This window comes from Electrophorus electricus, chromosome 8 (assembly GCF_041902795.1).
Source record: "Electrophorus electricus isolate QZ-2024a chromosome 8, ASM4190279v1, whole genome shotgun sequence".
In the NCBI taxonomy this organism is placed as follows: domain Eukaryota; kingdom Metazoa; phylum Chordata; class Actinopteri; order Gymnotiformes; family Gymnotidae; genus Electrophorus; species Electrophorus electricus.
In genome coordinates, this window is record NC_137504.1 from 8,028,856 (window position 1) to 8,053,124 (window position 24,269).

General features: G+C 41.0%; 1 protein-coding gene across 2 annotated transcripts in view; it reads left to right on the plus strand.

Annotated features, from left to right (window-relative positions):
* Nucleotides 1–4,183: 4,183 nt before the first annotated feature.
* The window catches only part of cadm1a (cell adhesion molecule 1a), a 196,363-nt gene continuing 176,277 nt past the window's right edge, over nt 4,184–24,269 (plus strand). Inside the window, exon 1 of one of the 2 annotated variants that reach the window (XM_027005613.3) lies at nt 4,184–4,310. In XM_027005613.3, coding sequence (XP_026861414.2) covers nt 4,238–4,310 — 73 coding nt within the window. In that variant the 5' untranslated portion in view covers nt 4,184–4,237. The remainder of the gene's footprint in view (nt 4,311–24,269) is intronic. The other variant, XM_081719076.1, reaches the window with a different exon arrangement.

The following is a 24,269-nucleotide window of genomic DNA, read 5'->3' on the forward strand; positions in this document are numbered from 1 at the left end:
TAGATTTCGAAACAGTCTTTCTGACTATTTGTAGAACCATGAGTAAACAATGAAGGCACAAAATTATACTGAAATAAGGTTGAATTATTGTGCAACAAAAATTCTAAACTGGTAGTCCAGCCTGATCTTTTGCACTTATACTATGGACAGTAGAGTTTGAATGAAGTTTGTCCACAAACCAACCCAGTTGTTAAAAATTGTAATTTAGTTATTTATAACAAAAATACAATTTATAAAAATTTAGTCTTTTAATCCATGTGTACTGATTATTCCTCTGATTCCTACTGTCTGAATGGTTCTTCAGTATAAATCATTAAGCGAAACCTGACTGTGTTGGTCTCATAGACAACATGATACCAGCATTATTTGCCAATGAAGAGCAAAATACTGAGGCAAATCAGCCAAAAAAACAGAAGGGTTTCATTAACTAAACAAGCCGAATGGACATTTTGTAGAAGTGAAGAACTGATTTTACTGTAGCACTTAGCAAAGATGTATTCAGCTTGTTCCCCCCACACTACGGGTAGACATAAATAATTATGGATATCCATTTTTATCTTAGGCAATCTTCACATTTAGGTCCTGTAATTCTTGGTGAGCTTAGCACGTGCACATCATGAGGTAATTCCTTAAAATAGAGCATCCATCCTAATTTGCTATTTTACTTCTCATTAATCTGTGTCATTGCAACAAAATAAAACAATATGACCTGTCCTAGCTCTTATCTTTGATTTGACAGTATTGTGTACAGCAGAACTTATGCACCCCTAGTCAGCATCTAGACCTGTCTACACTGCAGATGCTATGGCACCTAGATGAAGTTACTGGTGCAGTGATTCATCTTGGACTCCTTAGAAAACAATTGAGCCAGCAATACTTACCAAACTGCTGCAGCTTCAAGATATGCCCTTTCAATTCAACAGATATAACACCTTCCCATTAAAGTCAGTACTATTATCCAAGGTTCACAACACTGACAACTATGTGCAGGATTTAACAAAGAAATTAGTCTACCAAGGGACCTAGAGTGGTCTATCAGATATCTGACATACCGTGATCGCTACAGTGAAGCTTCAATGGTTGCTGTGAGCGCCATGCACCTGTGACAAGGTATGAACAGAAGCCTCCAGAAAGCAGTATTTGTAAAACCATAACTTATCCTTGTATGTTTAAGAAATAGGTTATACATAATTTCTGGTCATTTTCATTTTGACTTTTACCAAGTGAAAGTATAAACATGCAAACAAGCAAATATGCTCTTTCCAAAGATTCTACTGCTCTGCAGAGGCTTAACAGGCCATTTCCATGGAATCATGCAGAGCATTTTTAAAAGTTAACCAGAATACATCTGATACATTAAACATGTCCTACTACTGCTTGCTGTCACATTAAACACATTTTTGTTTCCACAACAAAATGAAATAAACTTGCTACCTTGTGTGATTGATCAGATATTTGCTGTAATTTATATTTATTATTATTTTTTTTACAGTTTTATGCATTACGATTTTATGCATTTGGTTAGTATAGATTTTAGGTAATGTTTGTAGCCTTTATCTAGGCTTTGTTCAATGTACCCATGCACTGAAAATTCAACATCCACCCCTGGGTGACCTGCATAATAAAAACATTTTCCTAAGATCCTATATGAACAAGGTCTTATCTCTCTCCCTGTTTTTTCATATCATTTGTAATATGCAGCTTCATACTGATGTGCATGCATATAGCTGTATCTGCTGGATGATTCCTGTCACACTTTAACAATATATTTTTGGTACACATCGGTTAAATGTGTGCTCTGTGTTGCCTCTCATCTGCAATGGTAAACATGGAATTTTAGGAAAGCTGGTCTGACCTCGCTTAAGTTTTTGGAGTGCCATACTGTTCAGAATCTCAGATCAAATATTGTAACTGTGATGGATAACGTCATATGACTTTGTTGAATGCCTTGCCGCTTCCTTTCCTTTTGAATAATTGTTCTCTACTGTGGTTATGTCTTGCACAGATAGCTAGTCATGATGCACTTAGTGACAAAGAATACATGCATAGTATTCTCCTAATTTGCTCTGGAGCATTTTGGTTTCTAATTTTGTTGTGTTCATAAAAGGTGAAAAGGTGGTTACAGGAATCAAGGACCTATATAGACATAATATATAGTTCCACATACAAGATGTTATACCTAGTGTGACGACTGTATTTTAATTAAAAAAAAGTTTATACAATGTTGTGTTTAACTCCACCAGAAGGCCATGCCCACTTCATTTAGGCAACATTTTAACTAAGGGGACTGCTCTTTCTAATAGAGTATGAAAGCATAACCATGAAACATGAAAGAAACATGAAAGTTCAAGAACCAAAGAACCTCCAGTGAATACATGATTTTAATCACCTTCCTGCTCTTTACCATTCACTTTACAAGGTTTATTGTTCACTGTGGACCCCACCAGGTGAACTGCCATGTGCTCTGTTGTTCATCCAGTGTTTTGGCTTTTGAAGTTTCTGTTCTATTGCAGCTATTAATTTTGGGTGAGAGGATTTGTATGCTTAAGCTATTACTCTTAACCAACACAGGGTTAGACTTTACTAGGAATACAGCCCTACTAAACATGTTAACACATCAGTTGGAGTAAAAATGCACTGGAATAGAATATCGATAATGTTGACTTGATAAATAAGACCTTTAATCCTATGCATTAGTGTAGCCTATAAAATTCATAGTTGTGGCTTGCAAAAACATCCCTTTAATTCCTCTTCATCTCCAGACAATCAAAGCAATTGCCCTGTGAGCCACCATAGTGAATTAGCATAATGAGCCACCAAGGGTAGAGCTACCTGCATTACCTTATCAATTTGCAACCCTGGCTCCAACTGCGAGTCAATTTCAAAAAGCACCCAATTAATTTACATTAGAAAGTCAACATAATTATGTTGATGAGAACTCCCTTGTTTTGTATTTTGTGAGTAAGTGCAGAATAAGTAATTTTTTTAATATATCTGAACTTAATTGTAATATTTAGTATCACAAATACATAAACATAGCTGGGAAATATTTTTGCTTCACATAAATGACTCTTATTTCAGCTATGTTCCATCTGTTACGGGAGCTATATAATATGATATTTGTCAGAACATTTCTTTGGACATAATGGTCTATGCTTATGCCCTTTTGCTTTTTGCTTTTGTCATTCCATTTCCCATGGATTCATCTAGTTGATTCACCTGATTCAGACATGGCAAACTGCAGCACAGGTTTTTTTTTTTTTAGTGTTTTCTGTAATTGGACACACACACACACACACACACACACACACACACACAAAATCTATAAAGGACTGAGATGAGAACCCCTGAACTAGAATGTGATACTTTATTTTAAATAATATTAAAATATATGATTATATATTGGTAACAATATACAATGGAAGTTACATATCCACAGAATTATCCTGACTGCACTAAAGAAAGGTGATTAGCACTTTTTAGGGAATTAGAGGACTGTAAAATTAGATGTGTTAAATGCCTTCTTCGAGGCAGAAGTAGAGAAAAATATGGACGAGCATCGCCACTAGGGGCGCTCTTTCCTCCCTGCTTTCAAAACCTTTGGCCTCGTGCAGCAGATTATTTTTTAGATGCGGAGAATCTGCTGGACCTTGGCTTGTAACTCACTCACTCACGTTTAGATTAAAAATACGATTCTCCACAGTGGGGCGCTGTTAGTACTGAAATAGCTTTGGTGCTCCTCATCAGTGACACTATGTGCCCTTGCTTGTCATAGTACCAATAACTATTTAAACTGGAGTTAATATATCAAAACAAATTGCAAAACAAACATGGAAATTTTGGTAATAAATGCATTACATATGAATTGAAAGGACACCGTCTTAAAAGTTATTTATTCAAGACAGATTACAGCTGTCACACTTGAGAAGACTGTTTACAAATTCGCAAACCTATTCTAAACCGTGTCAGGATAACAACACCGTGTTGCCATTCTAACGTATCAAACAGCGCTTGTTTTTCCTTGTATCCTCAGTTTTAAAAAGGGGTTTAGGTTAAACAGGCTTGGTACGTAATTCTTAAAAACAAACGATTTGGGTTAAGAGTATTCTGTTTAAAATCCACCGCTGTTTTCTGAATGCAGGATTGTTCCCTCCCTTTCCCCGCATCTCATTATGCGAAGCCCGTTTGCTCTAGGTGAAGTCGCAAGCTCCAACTCAGAAAGAAGCAGGTGTCCAACATGGCGAGCACGGGCAACGGATCTCTTGCGACCCTTCTGTTTTTATTCACGATCGCGGCAGCTGTCCCTAAAGGTAGGCTGTTTCATTTTAGACTAATTCCTCTGTTTATGTGTCTAGTACTGAAATACTAACAACAACGGGAGACGTAAAACTGTCTCAAGCGCGTAAACGCTGGATGTGCCATATGGATGATGATAGAGAAAAGTAAGAGTTGGCGAACATGTTAGCTGACGGGTTGTAAACTTGTTCATCTCCATGAGATCGAGGTTATTTTTTTTTTAGTTTAGCAAGTTTACAGTTCTTCGTGTTTCACTTAGAATGAAGCCTACAGATGTTTTGAGCTTATCCCAAGGAATCAGTTTGTCTTCACTCACTTGAGAGAAGCCCATAGTCCTTGGTTGCTGTGCTTCTGAGCTGCATGTTGGATAAGTGAGGAGTCACACACTTTTATCGCCATCAGTCTTAGTGGTCGTGTTAGGGTCTCGTTACTTTATCCAGAATGCACGACACTGATTGTTCACTTGAAACGCGTTAAATATGTTCGTTTTGTGCACGCCGGATGCAATCTGGCGATGCTGGCGGTGAGTTGTTGTAATCGAATTATTCGTGAATGTAAATAGCTGTTCTGGTTTGTTTGGATGATCGATGACAGCCATGCTACTAAACGAATATCATCTAAACATAGTACAGAGAAAAGGTTTAATGGCTGTGCTATGCGGCATCATATTCCTATGCGGATACAAACTGAAATTGTGATGCTCATACATTGTTGGTTGAAGTACACTGTTTTCTTTTCGCAGGAAGCAATTAGTTTGTTGGCCGTGTGAAAATTTAGATTCTGGTAAAATGTTGCGTAGAGACAGCGACCCTGAAGCGGCACATTTGTCAATCTGAATTTCAGAAATCGGCGTAAAAACAAAGTTTCATGAAATTGGTCAGATACGGATTGTCCTCATTTACCCATAACATAACTGGTGCGATGGTGCACATCATCTTGTGTCAAGCTAGCTGCCTCATTGTGAATGGCATACGGAAACTGCTCTCAAATTTGTGCTACTGCGACCATTCTTGTGCTGTCTTTTTAAACTCGTAACATCGTTCATTCTTTAAAAAGAAGCGCACTAAAGGAAGTTAGCAAGCTAGCCAGCTAGTTCTTATTTGCAGATGTCTGAGGATTCATTTATAGTGATCTCAGGGTATTGCTGTAAAAAGAAACTGCTTTAAAAATGCAAAAAAAATCACTCCCAGTTCTGGCCATTGCAACGTGTCGTTCACACCACACTTGAATATGAGCAATGCAGCTGGAAGAAAACAATGCTGTGATATGTTGCAGGCACGTTGTTTTCGAGCAGCATATTTTCTCTTCTACGGAGCGCATCAACAAGTCAATTGCGTTTTTCAAACCGTAAAATGAACTGTAAGTGTACGCGCGAGTGCTCGTGTGTGTGTGTGTGTGTATGTGTGTGTGTACGCGAGCGCGTGAGACAGAGAGCGCGTGCGTGCGTGACTGTGCTTTGGATGATCCCTACATTCAAAGGAGAGCGAGCGAGCGAGCGAGAGAGAGCTACTTCAAATGTACGAAAGCACTTGCGCGCGCGAAAGTTCAGCGCAAACGGACCTTTTCCTTAAGACAAAAGGTTTAAGGCGAGCGCAGCGGCTGCCCCCGTCGTTGGTGGCGGGTGCTCCGTCGCTTAACCAAATGGTGGAACTCACCGAGGGAAAAACGTGTTCCGCTTGTCTGTAGCGGGCATGTCCCTGAAGAGATTCCTCTCAGCTGCGCACTGCGCTTTCACTCGGACTCGTGGCCGACGCTCTTATTCGACGCTCCTATTCGACAATGCCTCTTAGCTGCGCGAGCTATTGTTCGTGAGGAATTCTAACCCCAAGCCAGCATGCCAAGCTGTTAGGATATTGGCTCTCCTTCTGTGAATGTCTGTTATAAGATGTAATGGATGTTCTATAGATAAGTGATTGACCGTTATAACCAATAAGTGTGAGCTTCGTCTCTTCTACCTGTCAAGCCTTTTATGTGTATCTGCATTGTACAAATATGGCCTTGTTATAGGTCCCATAATCTTTGCTGTGTTCTGTTGATTTAACAAGGGTTCGTCAGCTTTTAGGCTTTAGCAGTATTTTCCGACTTTATGGAGACAATGTCACAGTTGGGAACAGATATCACAGGCTCTTAATGGACCATTAGTTGGTTTCTCATTCTCTGGATATTCGGCAGAGGAGTAAAAATATAAACGTTTTAATGCATACTAAACCTGGCAGATTTACTGTGGCTACTATATTTACACATGCACTAACTCAAAGATGTGTTTCTGAATTTGCCCTGAATTAGTCTTAGGCTTAGCCTTAGGCTTTTTCAATATCTTGGGCAACTGAAATGAGTCATTTATTCAGGGAGGCCCCAAGTGTTGTTTTGTTCTCACATGGAGGTACCCTTAAAATTTTTTTGCTTATAAAAACGTAGACCTCTGTGTGTAATAGCTCTTCTTTGACAATAGCTTTAGCTGCCTATTTCAGGAAGTGCCTCAGATTTCAGTGGCCCTGGAGAAATGTGCTTAGATGAGATGCAGAGCCAGGCCCTGCAGGGTCCAGTTTTCTGGCCACAGATTAGTCTGGGATTAAACTACAATGTCGGTTAAAATTCCCCATCAAGGAAGCCTTCTTAGCCAGGGCTAGGCCTAATCTAAATCCTGGAAACTAAGCCACTGTTTATGGTGGACATCTTATTTAAGGCTTGCAGAACAGCACATGTGCCTATGGCAAATAAAAAGAAATAGTTTAAGCAGGTTGCTGATATTAGACATTTTCACCCCTTTGAAGTGTAGTATTTGTTTTGCTCCACTTGGCTGTCAGACTAATACCTTACAGAGTGAAAATGAAAAAGTCTAGGGAGCAGCTAATCCACATAAGAATATTTTGCAGACTACAGTTGGAGTCTACCACCTTGCTGTTGATTGGTTGACCTACTCAAGCAAAAAACAAACAAACAAAAACAAACACACACACACAAACAAACAATAATGTAGGAACAGAAACGCAAGTTCTTTAATTCTTTCTGTCTGAGCTATAGCTAAACATATCTAGAGTTCAGCACATGAATGGTGCAGTTTAGTTTATGTCAATTTGGTTTGATGAATACTAGCCCTTTTACTAGTCAAAAAGAGGCTGAATTATGGTAGCAATATAACAATAGATAGATACTGAGTTTGGCATTCAGCTAAGAAAAATCAAAAGAAAATGAGAATTTACATGGAAAAAGATAAACAGGACTGTCAAGATGAAAATGTGAGTAGACTTGTAGCATGAACAAAGACTAAAGCTCATGTCATCCATGTAAGATAAAATACCATGTATATCATAGAATAGTCTACATTTTTCCACCTAGAAGAATGTTCTAAAGACTTTTCCATACCATTTTCAAAGCTATTTAACTATTGCTAAACTATTTGGTAAACGGTTTTGTTCAGTATAACATGTTCCAGGTCAACTGTATTGACCTAATATTGACATGTTTTCAGATTGTTATTCATACTTCATCTTTTATTTGATCCATATTAATAAATCAGTGTCATTGTCTGAAATTTCAAACAACATATCACCATCTGTAATGGTCACTTTCTGCCAGATTAGGAAACTTGATGGATTAAGACTTAAAATGCCACATTTATTTCAATCAGTGAGCCATTTAAATGGAAGTCATTTGTACTTCACCTATTTACAAGTAAACATGATCAGTCATTACCAGAATGCACCTTGACGCTTGCTGGAAATTGGAACCATCTTATTAACGGATGGTTTGAATCTGTTCTGCGGGTAGTTAATGAACTGAGGAATTGAATTCTGAAATGCATGCGCAGCACCCCCCCCCCCCCCCCCACCTACATCCTTACCTGGAGAGCATCTTAAGAATGATGGTGCAGTTTACCGTACATCATATTGCTGTTCACACTGAGTGAATTCTCATTAAATGGAGATTACAAGGAAGCATTAACATTACCTTTAAGGCCTACTCAGTTCTGTATATGTCTTATGTGTAAAGGTTAATCCTTGCTTACTTCTTAAAGTATTTCATATCCCTGTTAGGGCTGTGCAAATTTTGAGATTATGATAATCACTTATTTTCAGACATTTAATTCTAACTGAAATTAATCAATGCTTAACTATTTAGTTTAAAAGTGGCAATGTAATCCTTGCTTTGAAATACTGAAATATAGGACCTGCATTTGTTTTGTTTTTTGTATTATTATAAAATGATGGCTAAACCTCATAATTTACTTGCATTTTTTAAACTCTTACATTCATATTTCAGACATGATTTCTTTAGTTTATGCTGTTAGAATTACATAAATATCTACACCAGTATGATCCTGCTGTGGTCATGATAAAATGCCATTTTCAGGCAAATGAAAATATAGTGATGACATTTTACACATAACTGCAATTGTGGAGGACCTTGCTCTGATCAGGACTGCTCTTGGTTAGATTTAAAGTACTGTAATTTGCATATCTAAAATTAAACTTGGGTGTGCTTGCTTTGTACGCTTTGAAAAACAAAACAGACTGAAATACATTTAAAATAAAAAGACCTAATGAATGACATGAATGTTTTTATTTGAAAATAGGGAAAGAAAATAAAAAAAGAAGATACAAAATAAAGAAAAGAATCATGACAAAATAATTAGCTAGAACTGGACACTGGACCACGTGATATAATCATGACTATAGGATCAAGCAGCAGTTAATCATTACTCTTTATCAAGATAAAACATTTGATCACAAAGTAGTCTTTGTAAATTGTGTCCATTATCAGTGTACTGGGTAAATATGGATTCTGTAGTCCTCTGACTACAGAGGGCTGTCCCTACAGAGGATGGAGCCAGAGGACTTGCTGTACATAAAGTTGACTATGACGAAATGAAGATGTAAACTCTTAGGAGAATATTCAGAAAACCATTATTATTTAAAGGCTTTGTTGGTCTGATGCAGTTGTGTACCTCGGCATTGCTGTTGATATTCTGATGTCTTGCAAATACACATGCAAATAACACCAAATAAAACTGTTTGGAGACGGAGGTTATTGGAAGCATTTCAGACATTAAGTGAGTTAGAGGTTGTAGTGTCTTCCTTTGGGCGAGTTATCCTTTCATTGTGCTGCTTGTTGGTCGCGCTTATTGTTTTTGTGGCTTGAAGCTAGGGAATCTATGCAGACAAAATGATAAATGTGCACACAGTTTTTAGCAGTTGCAGTCCATTCATTATAGTGAACTCCAAAGGGCCTCGTGAGCTGGGTTTTGGACGTGTTGTTTTGTTGGATAATTGGGTATATTGCAATTTGTTCTCCAGGCTCCTGCTGTTTCAGATCTGGTATTTCCGAAATTTGGTGACACATGCAGTTGTCAGTGGGCATAAATGACTCATAAGAGAAATTCCTAACTCATTATGATAATTTAAAACTGATCATGATTATGTTAAACCATTTTTCAGCATAGCAGAGGATGCAGACTGGACATTTTAAGGGCAAGAGTAGATGGAAAAGATGCTAAGGAACAGAAATCTGAGAGGGAGCGTTAAATTGTGATCACGTTACAGATGATGAGGACACATAGGGATGCATTTTAATGCAGGATGTAACTAACAGCTAATTATGTGATCACGCTGTACAGATGCGGATATTAACTTCTTAGTGTTTACTACATAGGGGCTTAGACTGAGAGTTGTTGTAGATCAGTGTTGAATATGCAATACTCCATGATTCCAACTCTCTCTATGGGTAAAGGAAAAGAAATCATTCTCATTTCATAAAGCAGAGGTGGCAGCTGCCGGCTTTGGTTGAGCCTACCATTCTCAAGTCAAATGACGTGAGGTGGTTGATGAACTGAAATAGCTCATGTGATAATCTCAGTGACAGCGAGCACACGTGCACGGTGCTCACTGCTCATCTAAATGGTAAAGAATGCAGTGTTCTCAAAGTGTCATCCCTCAGGTCAACAATAGATTAAAAATAGCCACGAAGATGATCTGTGAGTCTGCCGCATGCCCTCGAGGGGTTATGCTTCTCGTGATGTGCTGTTATCAGAGACATGTTAGGATTACATTTAATGATTACAGAATCATCAGCCATTTCCTTGCATCATGGTGCTGTATGGATAGAAAACGACCTGCCCTAATCCTGGCATCTCTCTTGCAGTTCTGATAGACTTTTTAATGCAGACCTGCACTCAGTTGGTGTGCAGTTTCCTCCCTTTGGAAATCCGACTCTACATTTCTCTACTCTAACTGTGTGTGCTCTTCAATAAAACAGTGCTCCAGTTAAATGTATGTATCTGTTTGATATGACAAGCACTCTCGAGGTCTGTTTCCTCAACACATCAAACTGTGTCATTTTTCCTTATATTTCGCTTCATTAACCCTTTACACTCCAAGGACCTGCCAGTGGGTACAGAGCCTCATTTTTTACAAAATGTAGTGCATACTCTTCGTATTTGTGTCATTGTTGTTGAGGAATAATACACAATATTTGGATGATATGCTTCAAGTTAAAGAAATAAAGAACTAAATTAAATAATAACCCTGAAATTGAAGAGGCTAAAACCTGTAATCGTCTGTTTTGTTGTTCTGTAATTTGATATTATGTTCTGATAACATCCTTATGTTCCGAAATCTGGTCACACCAAGCACATCAGGGTACAGTGCACAACAGTTTAAAGGAGAAAGTGGCTGATGAAATGTTCATGTCATCAGATGACATGGGAAGCAGGTTGTGGCTCTGCTTCGTATCACAGAGGCTGGGAAAGTCACAGCATGGACGCAGAAATAACCTAATGCAAGGTTTTGTTTAAAATGGAACTATTTATCATAAACAAATATCACAATACTTGGATGTTCTTGGATGCATTTTTACACAAAAGTACCCCAAACCCTATTTGCACTGATGAGCTGGTTAGGTCTTTGGCAGTCAGACCTTGGTGCCTAAGAAACAAATAATGAGCTCTGGAATAATAAAAATGATGGCATATTACAGAAGATCCCTCAGTGCTGAGGAAAAATGTGCTATTGGCAAATTGTTTTTGTCTCAGCATTGCTTTGTCTTAATCTGTCGCTGTGATGGTTTGCATCGCACCCTGATAGCACTAATCTGACTGTCTCTAGGGAGACCAGATAATGTGTTAAAAGCTCTTTGGGCTTAAGACCTTATTTTTGTAAATGTGACCATGTGGAGTAAAGTAGCTTTGTGTGTACCATGTAAGCCTTCTTAATTTCACTATTCTGACTGTATCCATGTGGCTTAACTTGAATGAAAATCTGTTTAATCACGTTTTCTTGCCTGGCATAATATCTAGGAGTGAAATAACATATTCTCTCGTTTGTGGACCTGTTTGATTGGTTTAGAAGCCCTCAGTAAGAGATTCTTGGTCTATACTGGTGGCTATGGCGGGGGAAACTCGCAGTCTGAATGTATTAATCTTGGTGTGGCCTCCAGATATATTTACTCTTGTGGCCCCCCAACTGTGCAGAGATCAGACATTTTTGGAGTTTTAGACAAACCAGATGGGTATGCTTTTTCCCCCTGGGTCAGACTGAGTTACCACAGCACAGTAACAAGACAGAAGGCTGAGATAGGATGGCTCTCCTTTATGGGTCAAGTAAAGAGGAAATTGCTGTAGCATTGGAGGATTACAGTTCAGGACACAGTGTGTGAAAACCATGCAGAATGAACACAGAGCAGATCGAGGTGAATGGGGGAAATATAAATCTTGGAGGAGATGTCAGCATACATGGCTTTATTTCTTACAGGCATTGTAGGAGGCTGTACATTGGGGATAATTCACACAGCGTAGATAGTGGTCGCTTTGGCTACAGTATGGTGTCAGAATGAAATACCTTCTGCCATAAATGGCATCTTATCAGCAATCACGGTAGGTAAAAGTCTAAGAATTAATTATTCATACCTAGATTAAAAAAATAATCCAACCTTCCTTCCTTAGTCCTTACAATTACTGTTAATATGGGAGCTCATTTATAAAATTGTCGGGGATTAAAAAAAAAAAGTGATGCCCCCAGCGGCCAAATTATTTGATTGCTGTTACTACAGAGCCTTTGTTTTGTTGACCCCGTGGTGAGGTATGAGTAATACGGAACACTCACTTGTGAGTGGCCAGGACGTGGGAAGTTAGCAGAACTAGCGTTTAACCTTGAAGTCCCAGCACCTCAGCCTCTCCCAGAGCGGATCATTTCTCCAGACCATCTTTAACCTTTTCACAACAGTGTTGTAAACATGAAGCCTGAGTCAGAGACTGTGGACAGACAGAATCTCTCTGCAGATCTCTGGTCTCACTAGATACTTTCTTCCATTCACTTTTATTCCTCTAAATTTGCCTGAAAAAAATCTGTATTGGTTGGCTGTCTTATACTTATAATGGTTATACACCTCCACCTGCATGCTGTACCCTTAAATTCCTTCGTAGAGGAAGTCTTTGACTTTATTGACTTTGTTGTGTATACACTGGGATTGGCATTTTGATTTTGTTACAAGTTTAATATCTGAAACGCTGCACTACTTAAGGAGTGAAGATGGCAGTAAATCACTAATCTAACAGGTAACCATGACAACCAAAGACTCAAGGGGGCTTTGTGGCATCACCAGAAGTGCCATACAGCTTGTGGTTCATGATATATATGTCTATTTGCAGTTTCAAAATAGAACCCCTGCTGTTATATCAGTCACACTAATAGATAATTCATGCTTCGATACACTTGCCTGCACAACTGCAATCGCAAGTGAGCAGGCGCCTAACCTCTCTTACGCCTTTGAAGCTTTTTCTTTCTTTTTTCTTTTTTTTAATCAAAGTTCCAGGACTGTGATACAATCAAGACCCTCGAAAACAAGGATATCATGGCGCAACTTAGTTATAGAGAATAATCAGCCTGTGGAGAGGGAGGCATGTAATTTTCTTTTAAACGTGCCCAATAATAGGGCCGAGTGGTGCCCAGTTCAGTGTGACCTCCATGCATTCAGGCATTTGTAAACAGCAGGGCTGCTTGCTTGCAATGCCTTTGTTCATAAGAGAAATATTTCATTTGCAACATATTCTTAAGTGTTAAGTGTTAAGTTTTTTTGGTCCCTACATCCCTGCATTTTGTTTAGGATAAAAAAAGGGGTTGAAATGCAATTAGGATGCACAGTGTTTCAGTGTCTTGCTGTTTGTAGCTGGTGCCCACATCATTCTGCATCCATTTGATTATAATTAGAGTTATTAAATCTAATGATGTATTTTCTAACTCTGCAATATTAGTGGAATGATAAACTGCTAAGAACGGTGTGTCCATAACAAGGCTAATGGTAGGTGATCAGTGGTTCTAATAATGGTTACGTTTTTTATTTGAATCAGTGGAGTCACTCTAAATATTGTTATTAAAATACTAAAAAGTCCCAGTGGGGTTGCAGAGGGTTTTGTTTGTTGTCCATTATCGCAAAATGCTTCAATCAGTAAATAAGTGCTGTAACAAATTGCACTTTTTAAATGTGAGCATACTGACCGATCTCAGACATTCTAGATGACTGCATTGTGGGTGTTTTAATGAATCAGCATTCATGACGTTCGATGATGATTGATCAAATTAATGCAGGCCTATCTTTAATCCAGATAAATCAGGAGATCGCCATTTAAATAAATATATATTTTAATACTTAAAAATATTTTAAATACAACCCATTGCAATGTAATTACAGTGTTTTGTCCATGTCATGCTGATTGGAGTGACTGGAGTCTCTAGCTCGCCAAATATCTCTTGCTGTTTCTCCCTGATTCTCATACTCTTTGTAGAGCATATTTTAAAAAGCTCTGTCGTCTCGCGTTTCAGACGTCTCTCCAATAAGTCAAAATGAATACCCAGCTAATGTGCTATAGTCTGTGCCAACCAATAAACTACATTAGAGTTTCACTTTATGTCCAGCACAGCACTGCTGCAATACTATTCATTGACACTGAAAAATTATTTTATAGATCATTAAAGTCATCCACTTAGTCCACTCTTTGCTAATTGCTAAATAATGCACTTCTTCTTTATGTATTCTCAACAGATGGAAAAAGGGAGGAAGAAAAGCGCTCTAGGAAGTGGAAATTAACCTTTGTAGATCCATTGGAGTTTTATAGATCCGCAAGCTTCTGGGGTAATGAGAAAATTATACTGGCCCTCTTGGTGTGTATTCCCTCTCTGGTTCTAATGGGTGAAACATTTTTGCCCACGGAAGAAACTGAGGTCTAATAATTTTCTGTGAATTAGTGAAGCATGTTGCTAAACAGTATTAATGAGGGTCTGAGCAATTTAGCTCAGCAAAAGTGCATCTGTTCACTTACCAAACTGACATGCTAGCACGTTTACCTCGTGACATGCAATGTGTTAGCTGGAAAAAAAATTGTATTGGCAAAAATGACAATGATGCTTCACATGAAAAATTGTTTAGTGCTGTATTGAAGCTATCAGAAATGTAGTTGTGTGTGGACTATTATATAACAAATGTTTTAAGCTGTTTGACAAGTGCTTAAACTAGTGTTAGACCTTGGACAATGACTATTACTCTTAGAGGAAGTAGCTATGGAACTGGTGTCTTGGTCACTGAGAGTCCATGCTGTTTAGTAGTGGTGCTGTTTAGTAGTGGTTATTTTCTGGCAACATCAAATTGGGGGCAGTGATCTTCTTCATTAACATGACCTTGGCCTCTTTCTGTGTCTCAAGAGTACATTATAACACATCATTCTGCGCTAATGGCCTTCCTCCAGAATGATTTGTTAGTTTTGGGAGTTGTGGCAAAGGGATATCGTACATATTGCACACACCACAAGCATGCTTAATGGCACATGGCTGTTGCTTTTGATTTGATTAGACAGATACACACATTTGTCAGCATTGCAGACGTTCCAAAATCTAAAACAAGCATGAATCTCTGTGGCTAGAGCTTGAGTATACATGCATGCATATATTATATTAGAGCTTTTTTTTTCCCTCTTGAGAATTATAGCTCATGGAGGCACGGAGGAATACTCAACGTCCATTTCTTTGCCCACTGGATGGAAACAGAAGAGGCAGCCGTCCGAGACAGCTGTCCTGTGTAGTTTGGCTGGTGTTCTGCTTCCTGCGTGGTCCAGTGTGAAGTGCGTTCAAAGCACCAGGGGGCTCGGCGGAGTTTCAGGAGATTAAAGGTTGTACAGCCTAAAGAAGCCAATCGATGCATTCTCCCTGCCAACAGATTGACCACCTATCGACCAGCCAAGAACAGGAAGGGCAGCGATGCAACAGAACTCTGGCAGAAGATAGCCCGCTTTTCATGCCTAATCCCCGTATTCTTAAATAGTTCCAAAAACTATATTTGAGTCCCAGCGTATGGAACTGGGATTCCGCTGGGCTGTGCGAGGCACCACTCATTTCTTCCTCCATTATACTTCATTCCTTCCCTTTTTGCAGAGAAGCACTTCTCACAGAGGAGCTCATCTCTTCTGTGCATGAGGCGCATGCTACATCGGCAGCGAGGAAATGTTATTTGGCTTATTTTTTTATGGAGAGCTCCTCATTAAATCACGACTCGATGATCTGAACGCTTTGATGCGCTTTGTTTACCGCCCTAATTTCCGACATGCAGTAACGAGAGGCTGCAGTGTCCATGTCTTTGCCGTGCCGGTCGCTACAAAATGATCCCTTTTAGCAGCGAGGCCGCGAGAGCCTGCGCGGAATACCGAGTGGTTGATATTTACCCATGAGCGTGACATACAACGCCGGCCCTCTTTGTCATTAGCCCCTGTCGCTCCCCATGAGCCGGGGCAGGTGCTAATCAGCATGCTAATTGCAATATTGTGTTGTTGCCTGATCTGGGAGAGATGAAAGGCAAGCTGTATAGTCGAGGAGCCAGAACTGAGGTCGTGGGTGGGGGTGTGTGTTGCGCGAGTGGAGGGGTCCGGCGTGGCGAGGGCCGCACTGCTGCCTCGTCCTGACGTTTGGCCTTCTCGGTCATTACTGCGATTATGTCTTCAGAGTCTGGCCACTTCGTAACAAGTGGTGTGATGGGCGGCGGCGGGCTAGGCCCTGCCGGAGCATGGCGGGGTGGACTGGCAGTAGGCTGGCTCACCACGTCGTTGTCACTGCAGGTCGAAGGGATTGGTGCGGGCTTTATTTCCAAGTTAACCCGCTCTTATCCACCCTCCCGGAGCTCCACTCTGATCCACCCTGCTGAAGAACAAGCTATACGGCTTGGAATGTTGTTCAAGGCTTATCTGTGCTATTGGAGGACATTTTAATCAAACGTGCAGGATTACTTCAACACAAGGATGGAAAGAAGCTTAGTAAACCTATAGTATGGGCTTCACAGTAATTTGCTTTTCTGTGTTTACATTTTCATAGTATCATGAGTTCAGAGATCCGGCCTCCTTCCACCCCCTGGTTTTTCTTCACTATATCTGCCTCTTCCTTCACCCTTCTTGGAAGGACTGTGTCTACTTCATAATATGTAGCGAGGTGCTTTCAAGTGTGATGTCGGCATTCAATAGCAGTGATGAATTCCCGGGGAACCTCACACCTTCACAAAAGATGGGACAAGGAATAGTGAGACAATAGCGAGAACAAGTATGTGTGAGGGAGGTGTGTAATTTTAGAGCAGTTTATATACCTGACCATTGTGTTGGAGTGTGTATTGGAGGGTACTAGCTAACCTCCTCTTTTATGCTTCTATTCTAACATGGATGAAGTACTGTTGTCAAATCCTCTCTACTGTGTTTCTTGAGAAATATGCAGAAAGCAGCTTCCTTGTAAGTTCAATAATAACAGCTCTACTATTGAAACCAACTTCCACCCAAAAGGCTAACATTTATTCTCCTCAAATGGTGAACAACATGTTGAGTTCAACTGAAAATGGCTTCAAAAACAAATGTTGATACAGTACCAAAACCCTCATATTCCGTATTGGCTCAATGATGTAGTTATGAGTAGGAGTACAAGCGAACAAAACCTACATATTCATTATGGAAAAGCAAATCACTGATTGCAGTAGCTTTTTAAAAATGTTTACGACTGTGGTGGCATTATGTAGGCTATATAACCTTTCCCATGCTTTTTTTAAATTGTGCATATGCTTTATTTTGTAATAGCTGATCTTTCTCTTACATGCTCGTTGGCGTCGGTCTGGAAAAGGATAGGTGACTACCTCTCTGCTCCTCATTTTCTGCTAATGGGCTTCAAGTAAAACAGTAGGTTTCTGCTTGAGGTCGATGGCTGGCAGAAGTCAAGGGTTTGGTTTGATTGGGTTTGATTGGCCTGAGAGTTCTCATTCAGGCTCCAGGACCGGGCCGTGTTCGCTGGCTGCTAATCCAGCAGGTCTTTTAAGGGTGTCTTTTTTCTTCCCCCTTTCTTGTTCTGCTAACTCATTCCAAGTCATTCACATGGCCCATTGTGCCCTGCCTGCTCTTGCATTTCATTTACAGGGCTTTTGTCTGGACTCTGTCAGAATAAGCAGGAAGCACTGAGTTCAGCCTTTGTCTTAAACAAGAATGACTTCACTCCGCTCCTGCCGCTCACTTGTGGGGAGGTTAAAAGCAACAAAGGCTTTTAAATTATGTGGCTCCTATCAGATAAGTGACGCAAAGGGCTCCAATTAAAGGCACTCGTGTGCTGAAAAAAAGGGAGAGATGCTTCTTTCTGCGTCTGTGAGCGTGTGGAAATGAGCATGCCACTTGCCATTACCAAGCTCTGCGTATTGATTAGCAAATGGAATGCAATAGGTGCCATTTTCCTGATTTCAGTTTGTGGAGTTTTCTCTCCATTGCCTCCGCCTGAAATCTTTGTCTTGGTACGCGTTCTTTTTGTTATCCCATTGCCTTCACAAAAAACGCGCAACAAAAATTGCCAGAACCCGAAAACACTCATTTACTAATCAAACTTTGGACAAGGGTAATTAATTCTTTGAAATCAGCCTATTAATTTGCATAATAAAGGTAGTATAATCGAGCCCTGACTTCTGCTAATCGAGCCCAAAAATGTAATTAGAGCTTTAGTCTGCATTACAACAGCACAGACGTTTTTGGAAGCGCTTTCAGAGCGGCACAGAAGCTTTGGGATAGAAAAAGTGCTGATATTGCCTCAGCGGGAAAAAAAAAAAAACACCTTTTTTGTGCCTCCCTCCCTCCAGCCCAGAGGGGGCATGGTGGGGTGACGAAGCTTCTAATCTGCACGGCACAAAGCACGGGCCACGCTTTTTGTCAGCATACCTGGCGCATGTTTTTTATTTACAAAAAAAAAAAAAAGAAGAAGTAAAAAATAAAAAATTGCAGTTTGTCCGTGTATTGCTGATGCCCCAAAAAACCACCCAAATTGCAAACATTAAAGGACTATGGTTGGGAAGGGAAGGCGTGTATTAATGGGGAGGTGCCAGCCTCATTCCTCCGCACGCTTGTGGCCTGCGTGAAAGAAAAAGAGGCGTGGTAACGCTACGTGGTACCGTGGGAGCACTCTTGTCGATTTTAAATAATCAGCCACTTTATTTGTTTCATGGTGTCAATTAACTGGCTTCCCTGCATGTAGAAGATGCCCCATGTAGCTTTCAAAGCAAATTACAAGGAACTGTCACAGAGCAGCAAGAAGCTCTCCTTTTGTAGCATGAGAGGCTTCAGTGTATATAACCAGTGATTTGTAAGATGTTAGGAATCAGAGTTTTGGACAGATGAATATATCCGGCAGGACGCGTGCCGGGTAGGATGTGTCCTTTTGTCCGGGTAGGATGTGTGCTAAAGACGTTGTTGCTGAATTTGCATGGGCAGGCTGTGCTGTCGGAAAAAGGCTGTGTGTTGAGCGCGTGCGGATTAGACATCGCACTGTGGCTCCCTTTTAAATGCGACAAGGCGCTTTCCCTCTGACGCAGCAGGTACTGACGGGAGGCGGCAGCTGGTGTTGCATAACGCCGCAGATTTGCTTTTGAGTTTAAGCTCACCGGAAAGGAAATGAAGTGCTGTCGCTGGTGCCGCTTGCTCGGAGCGTGAGAGCGGGGCGCGCGGCTGTGTCTTTCTCCGCGTGACTGTAGGTGTCGCAGGTTTGGGCCCCAACTTCGCTGGCTGTAATCCTATCTCTCTAGCACATCCGTGACTTCAGAGCTCTCAAGGGTGAATGTGGAGCATCGATAATTCGAGCAAAATCTGAGCCTCCCCTCTTCCCCCACCCCACCAACCCCTACCTACCCACCGGCGCTCTACGCATGGCCGCCTGGTGTGGCGAAGCTTGAGAAACACACTCACTGTTGGCTGTGGAGGATGCTGTCAGGTGGCAGCTGCTCTTGCAGGGGGGCTTGCTCTCAAATTACCGGGTGCCAGTCATGGCTTTTCCATTTAGTTCGGCCTGAATGCCCTCATACTTTCTGAAACCGACATTTATTAGGGACCTGGAACAAGAACAACAAAAATAGTAGTAATCATAATCCACTTCGTATTTCTCATGCCAGGTTCTCACCTCACAAATCTTTCGGAGAGTGCCCACAGTTCTTCTGTTTTCATTCGCAGCTAAGTGATGCTGTTCTCTCCATGGCTGCAATAGGACTTCATGTAATGCTCTCATGTATCATAATTACAGTGGATTTCTTTTTGATAAATGGAAGGATCAAAATACATGTGAGTTGATAAATGGAGTGATAAACTGACATAAAAAAAGTATAAAAATTAATTGTTCCTCAAAACAATGGTCCCTCAATTAATTGATTAATTAAAACTCCTTTATCGTTTAGCTTATTAGGTATTCATTACTCCCTCTTGTCATTCATCATCGAATGTAATGCAGTATGTTCCTAATTTTCTATATGTGTGTGTGTGTGTGTGTGTGTGTGTGTGTGTGTGTGTGTGTGTGTGTGTCGTTAACAGCAGCAGAATTTTTTTGTTAAAATTGTTTGTCTATGAAGCGCCAGGACGTTGCTATGGTTTGTTTCATACATCAAAACACACTAAACCTGACTGTGGATGTCCAGTTGTCAAGCACTACCCTAGCATCTCTATACAGGCAGCAGTCTAAGGGGCAGAGTGACAGTGATGATGACTCACTGCCAAAACTTCACATTTTTACATCCTTGCGTAAACTGTTTGTATTGAAGCTGCAGGCTCTGAGAGGCCCTTAGACATCAGAGTCAGTAACTGTTGTTGGGTTGTCTTTCTCTGGTACCATTTTTTGACTATTTGATAAATAACCTGAATCAGTAATTCAATTCAGTGAATCAGACCACACTCAGGAATAGGTGCTGTTGAAGGTTTCTCTATTCGTTTTGCAACTATTTATTTTGAAACTATTGAACTATTTATTTTAAAATACTGCAGTTTTCTTTCAGGCACCATTTCTTAACTACAGCTCTATCATTTGAAAAGATGAAAATTAAAAAATGTGGAAAACACAAGATATATTCTGCCCAAACTGAACAACATCAAATCTATTGATACAGTACCAAACCTTTGTTCAGTATCGGCATCATAATTGTAAACATAGTGCAATTTAGCAGAAATGACATATGAATGATGGGAAACCCATTGATTCAAAATCTTCCAGACATCTTTACATCTGTGCTGGGGTTGGATATCCAACATCACCTTCACAATGTTTTCTTTATTCATGTTCTTTATTTTGCAATATCTCGTCTTTCTCACTTCATCTCTGAAGGTATCTGTGAGAACAGACAAGGTCAGGTGACCTGACCTCTGCACTTGATGTTTTCTAGTAATCAACTTCACAAAAAGTGGTGTTTTTTTGTGTGTGTGTGTGACTTTTTTAGGTTAACCCACGAATGAATTGCTCGCATGATCACCTGGCTTTTGGATACAATGGGAGGCATATTTAAATTTTTTCCAAGTGAAACTGTACCTGCCAGCACGCTGTAGCAACAGTTCCTCACCCAGGTTTCGATAAGAAAACTGAATGAGGTATGAAAACAGCCTTGAACTCTGATCAGCAAACTCAATATAATATTTGTGGGAAAATGTAGTGCGTAGAGAGGCATTCACATTCCAGTGTCAATGGAGCATGATTTTGAGGGCCATGGAACAATGGTGCCTGGGCGTTCAGCAGACCTTCAGCTTTTCAGCCAGATATTAAAGAGGAAGGCACGATTTTTCCACATTGTAATGCATTTCAAAAAGGAACGGCTTCATTTTTCGAAAGCATGTTCATCCTTGGTTCTGGTTTGTAAAAAGTTGATGTGAAAAATGTAGCAGTTCAGTGCAGGTCCACTGCAGCACTTGCATCCGCCGCCTGCTCCCCTGGCGGGGGTTGGACTCCGCCGCACTGACTGTGCTCGCTACGGCAGCTCTGTTTGCTCACGCAGATAGAGACCCTGAGGCCCGGCACTACTGCGGTGTGGGGCAAAGGGCACCACCGAGCTTTTCTGCTCCAAGTGGCCTCGGAAAAGCAAACAGTGTGGAAGGTCATGAGAGGTGCGTTTCGAGCAGCCACGTGCGGAGACCTCCAGCGCTTCTCCCTCCCCTGCCAGCCTTGGTGCGAGAGCCCCCTCCTCGTTCAGCCTGAAATGAAAGCCCTACACCTCTATCACCCTTCCCTCTCTTCTTCCTTTCTGCCTGGCGCTGATGTTTCACCTGTGCGTTTTAGGAGCCTGTTTACTATAATTCTTATTGATAATGGAGAAGGTGAAGGTTACAAATTCACCTGTGAGCTTGAAATAAACTGCCAAGCTGTATCCATGGCAACACACCTCTTTTAATGACCCTGTTCCTTTGTGAGTGGAGAGGGGGGACCAGCCTAGAAAATGTGTCCAACGGACAATTTTGCGAGCTGAGGTAGTGGCCAGGCGTGCGGAAAGCTGTCACAGAATGTGACTTTACAGTAAAGTGGTGAATTAATTAATGCGTGGCCAGTGGGATGGGCTTGCTTGCCAACTGGCAGATAATGCTCCATTCATGGCAGGTCGGTACTAATGAGAACAGAGGTCTGAGGAAGGAAGAAAGAAGGCTGTGAATATGTCATTGTCGCCGTTGTCCCGGCCTGCTTCCCCCCCCGTGTATGGCCCAGATTTGTCAGAGCTCGGCCCATTGTGCCACCAGACCACTGTGACGTCATGCCTGGAGCACACAGGGGGCGGGAACTGCTGCTCGGACCTCAGCGAGCCGCAGAGGTCAACACCTTCCACCCCTTAGTCAAGAGCATAAAGGAGGACTTGTTGCTTGATTGACGTTCAGTTCACACAGCTCGCAGAGTCGCTAATAGGCATTAATGAAATATGTACTGGTCAACGATCCTACAGGGACGGGCACTTCGCGCAGAGACCGTGCTTGGAAAATCTTACTGAACACATTGCTGAAAGCACTGTTGGGCATTTAAAAACACTTAAAATAATATAATATAATATCAGTGTCTGCATTTAAAAGAATACTAGACTGATGTCTAATAAACAGCAATTCAACGCTTATCTTATAGTGTACAGCAGTGAGAGAATTTTTCACTCAAGGAGTGAATTCACAGATTTCATTTCAAGGATTGAACTGCACATATTCTTGTGGTTTGGAGCTTCTGGAGCCTTTTGTCTGATTTGTAGTTGTCAGAGAGATTTTGTTGCTTCCTCTGTAATTTTTTTTCTCTCCTCCTAGTGCAGCTCTTTTCAGATTATAAATTAACCTGCCAAGAGAGCTGGGAAGCGGATTGCAAAGTAGTGGATATCTTGCAAATGTAGACCTTGTTTTGAAAGCTGAAAAAAAAAACCCCATGAAAGCTGAAATCCTTTCTGAGTTTTATGTGGTATGGTTGAATAATAGAGGAAGAAGTGATGTCAGTCAAAAGCATGACAGAAAAAGGACTTACTTTATAGATTGGCCTGGTTCATTTCTCTTTACCATGGGAGCTGTTGTTGTGAAGATGGGCTGCTAAAAATGCAGTAATGATGACATTGTTTCACATCACTGCAAGGCATGACCCACTTTACACTTAATAAAACTGTCAGTGGGACTTTTACAGTATGTACATGTGCTGACGGCCTTGCTATGTTCCATCCACCCAGTCCTCTGAGTTCTTGTCTAAGCCTTTAGGAGATCTTAATGGCTGTACATGCTGTTTTGCGCTTCGCCATTCTGAAACTCCCATTTGTCTTGTGGAATTCCCAATCAGGGTGAGATTATGAAATTATGCAAATGATGAAAATATGCAAATATATGTAGCTGTGCCACTGCTAACACCACAGGGTGAAAACATATTTTAGGAGATCACCTCCTACATTTAAATGGATGGCCCTGAGGATTAGATACCAACATTATATACAAAGTACAGAAAACCTGTGCATTGAAATGAAATTAAATTAATACGTTCACTGGGTGCATTTTAATCCGAGTCTGAGTGGAGCCCTGCAGAGACAAGACAGAATTCTAAAATGCTACAGTTATTTCTCCCTCATGTATTTGAGCTGCTACCAGACCCCTCAGCCATATGCATGTGAGTAGGCTCTGCTAGGCTTACAGATTAGTGCTTGTTTCTGCTGCTATGCCCTAATGCTAAGACTCATCTGCAGCGCGACGTCTGCAGCACGGCGTCTGCAGTGCGGCGTCTGCACGGGCTTGGCATTGCGCCATGTCAGAGAGTTCTCTCTGTTTGAAGGGCAGCTGGCAGAACCTCTGTTTGTTTCTGCTTTGATTGGTCGTGTCCTTCGGTGCGCGAAAGCCGCCCAGTACTGGGCTTCACGGGGAGAAAGGTGAGAATATGGCTGCTCCTCTTCTGTCCCCAGAGCCCGTCCCTTCTTCCTGTTTGAAAATGGTGCGTCCTGCTGTGGTCTCTGTGTGAGCTGGGGCCTAGTGAGTGGGGGCACCCAGCTGCCGTTTAGGTGCACTGGTTAAGTGGACGAGAGATGATGTGGTAATGGGGGACCCCACTGTGGCCAAAGCAGACTGACAGATGTGCAGCATTCAGCCTAGCTCTGATGTACCACCTCCCCCTTCAGAGCTGCCATCTGTAAATCCTTCTTATGTGTGTCTGGGTGTGAGTGTGTGTGTGTGTGTGTGTGTGTACACACTT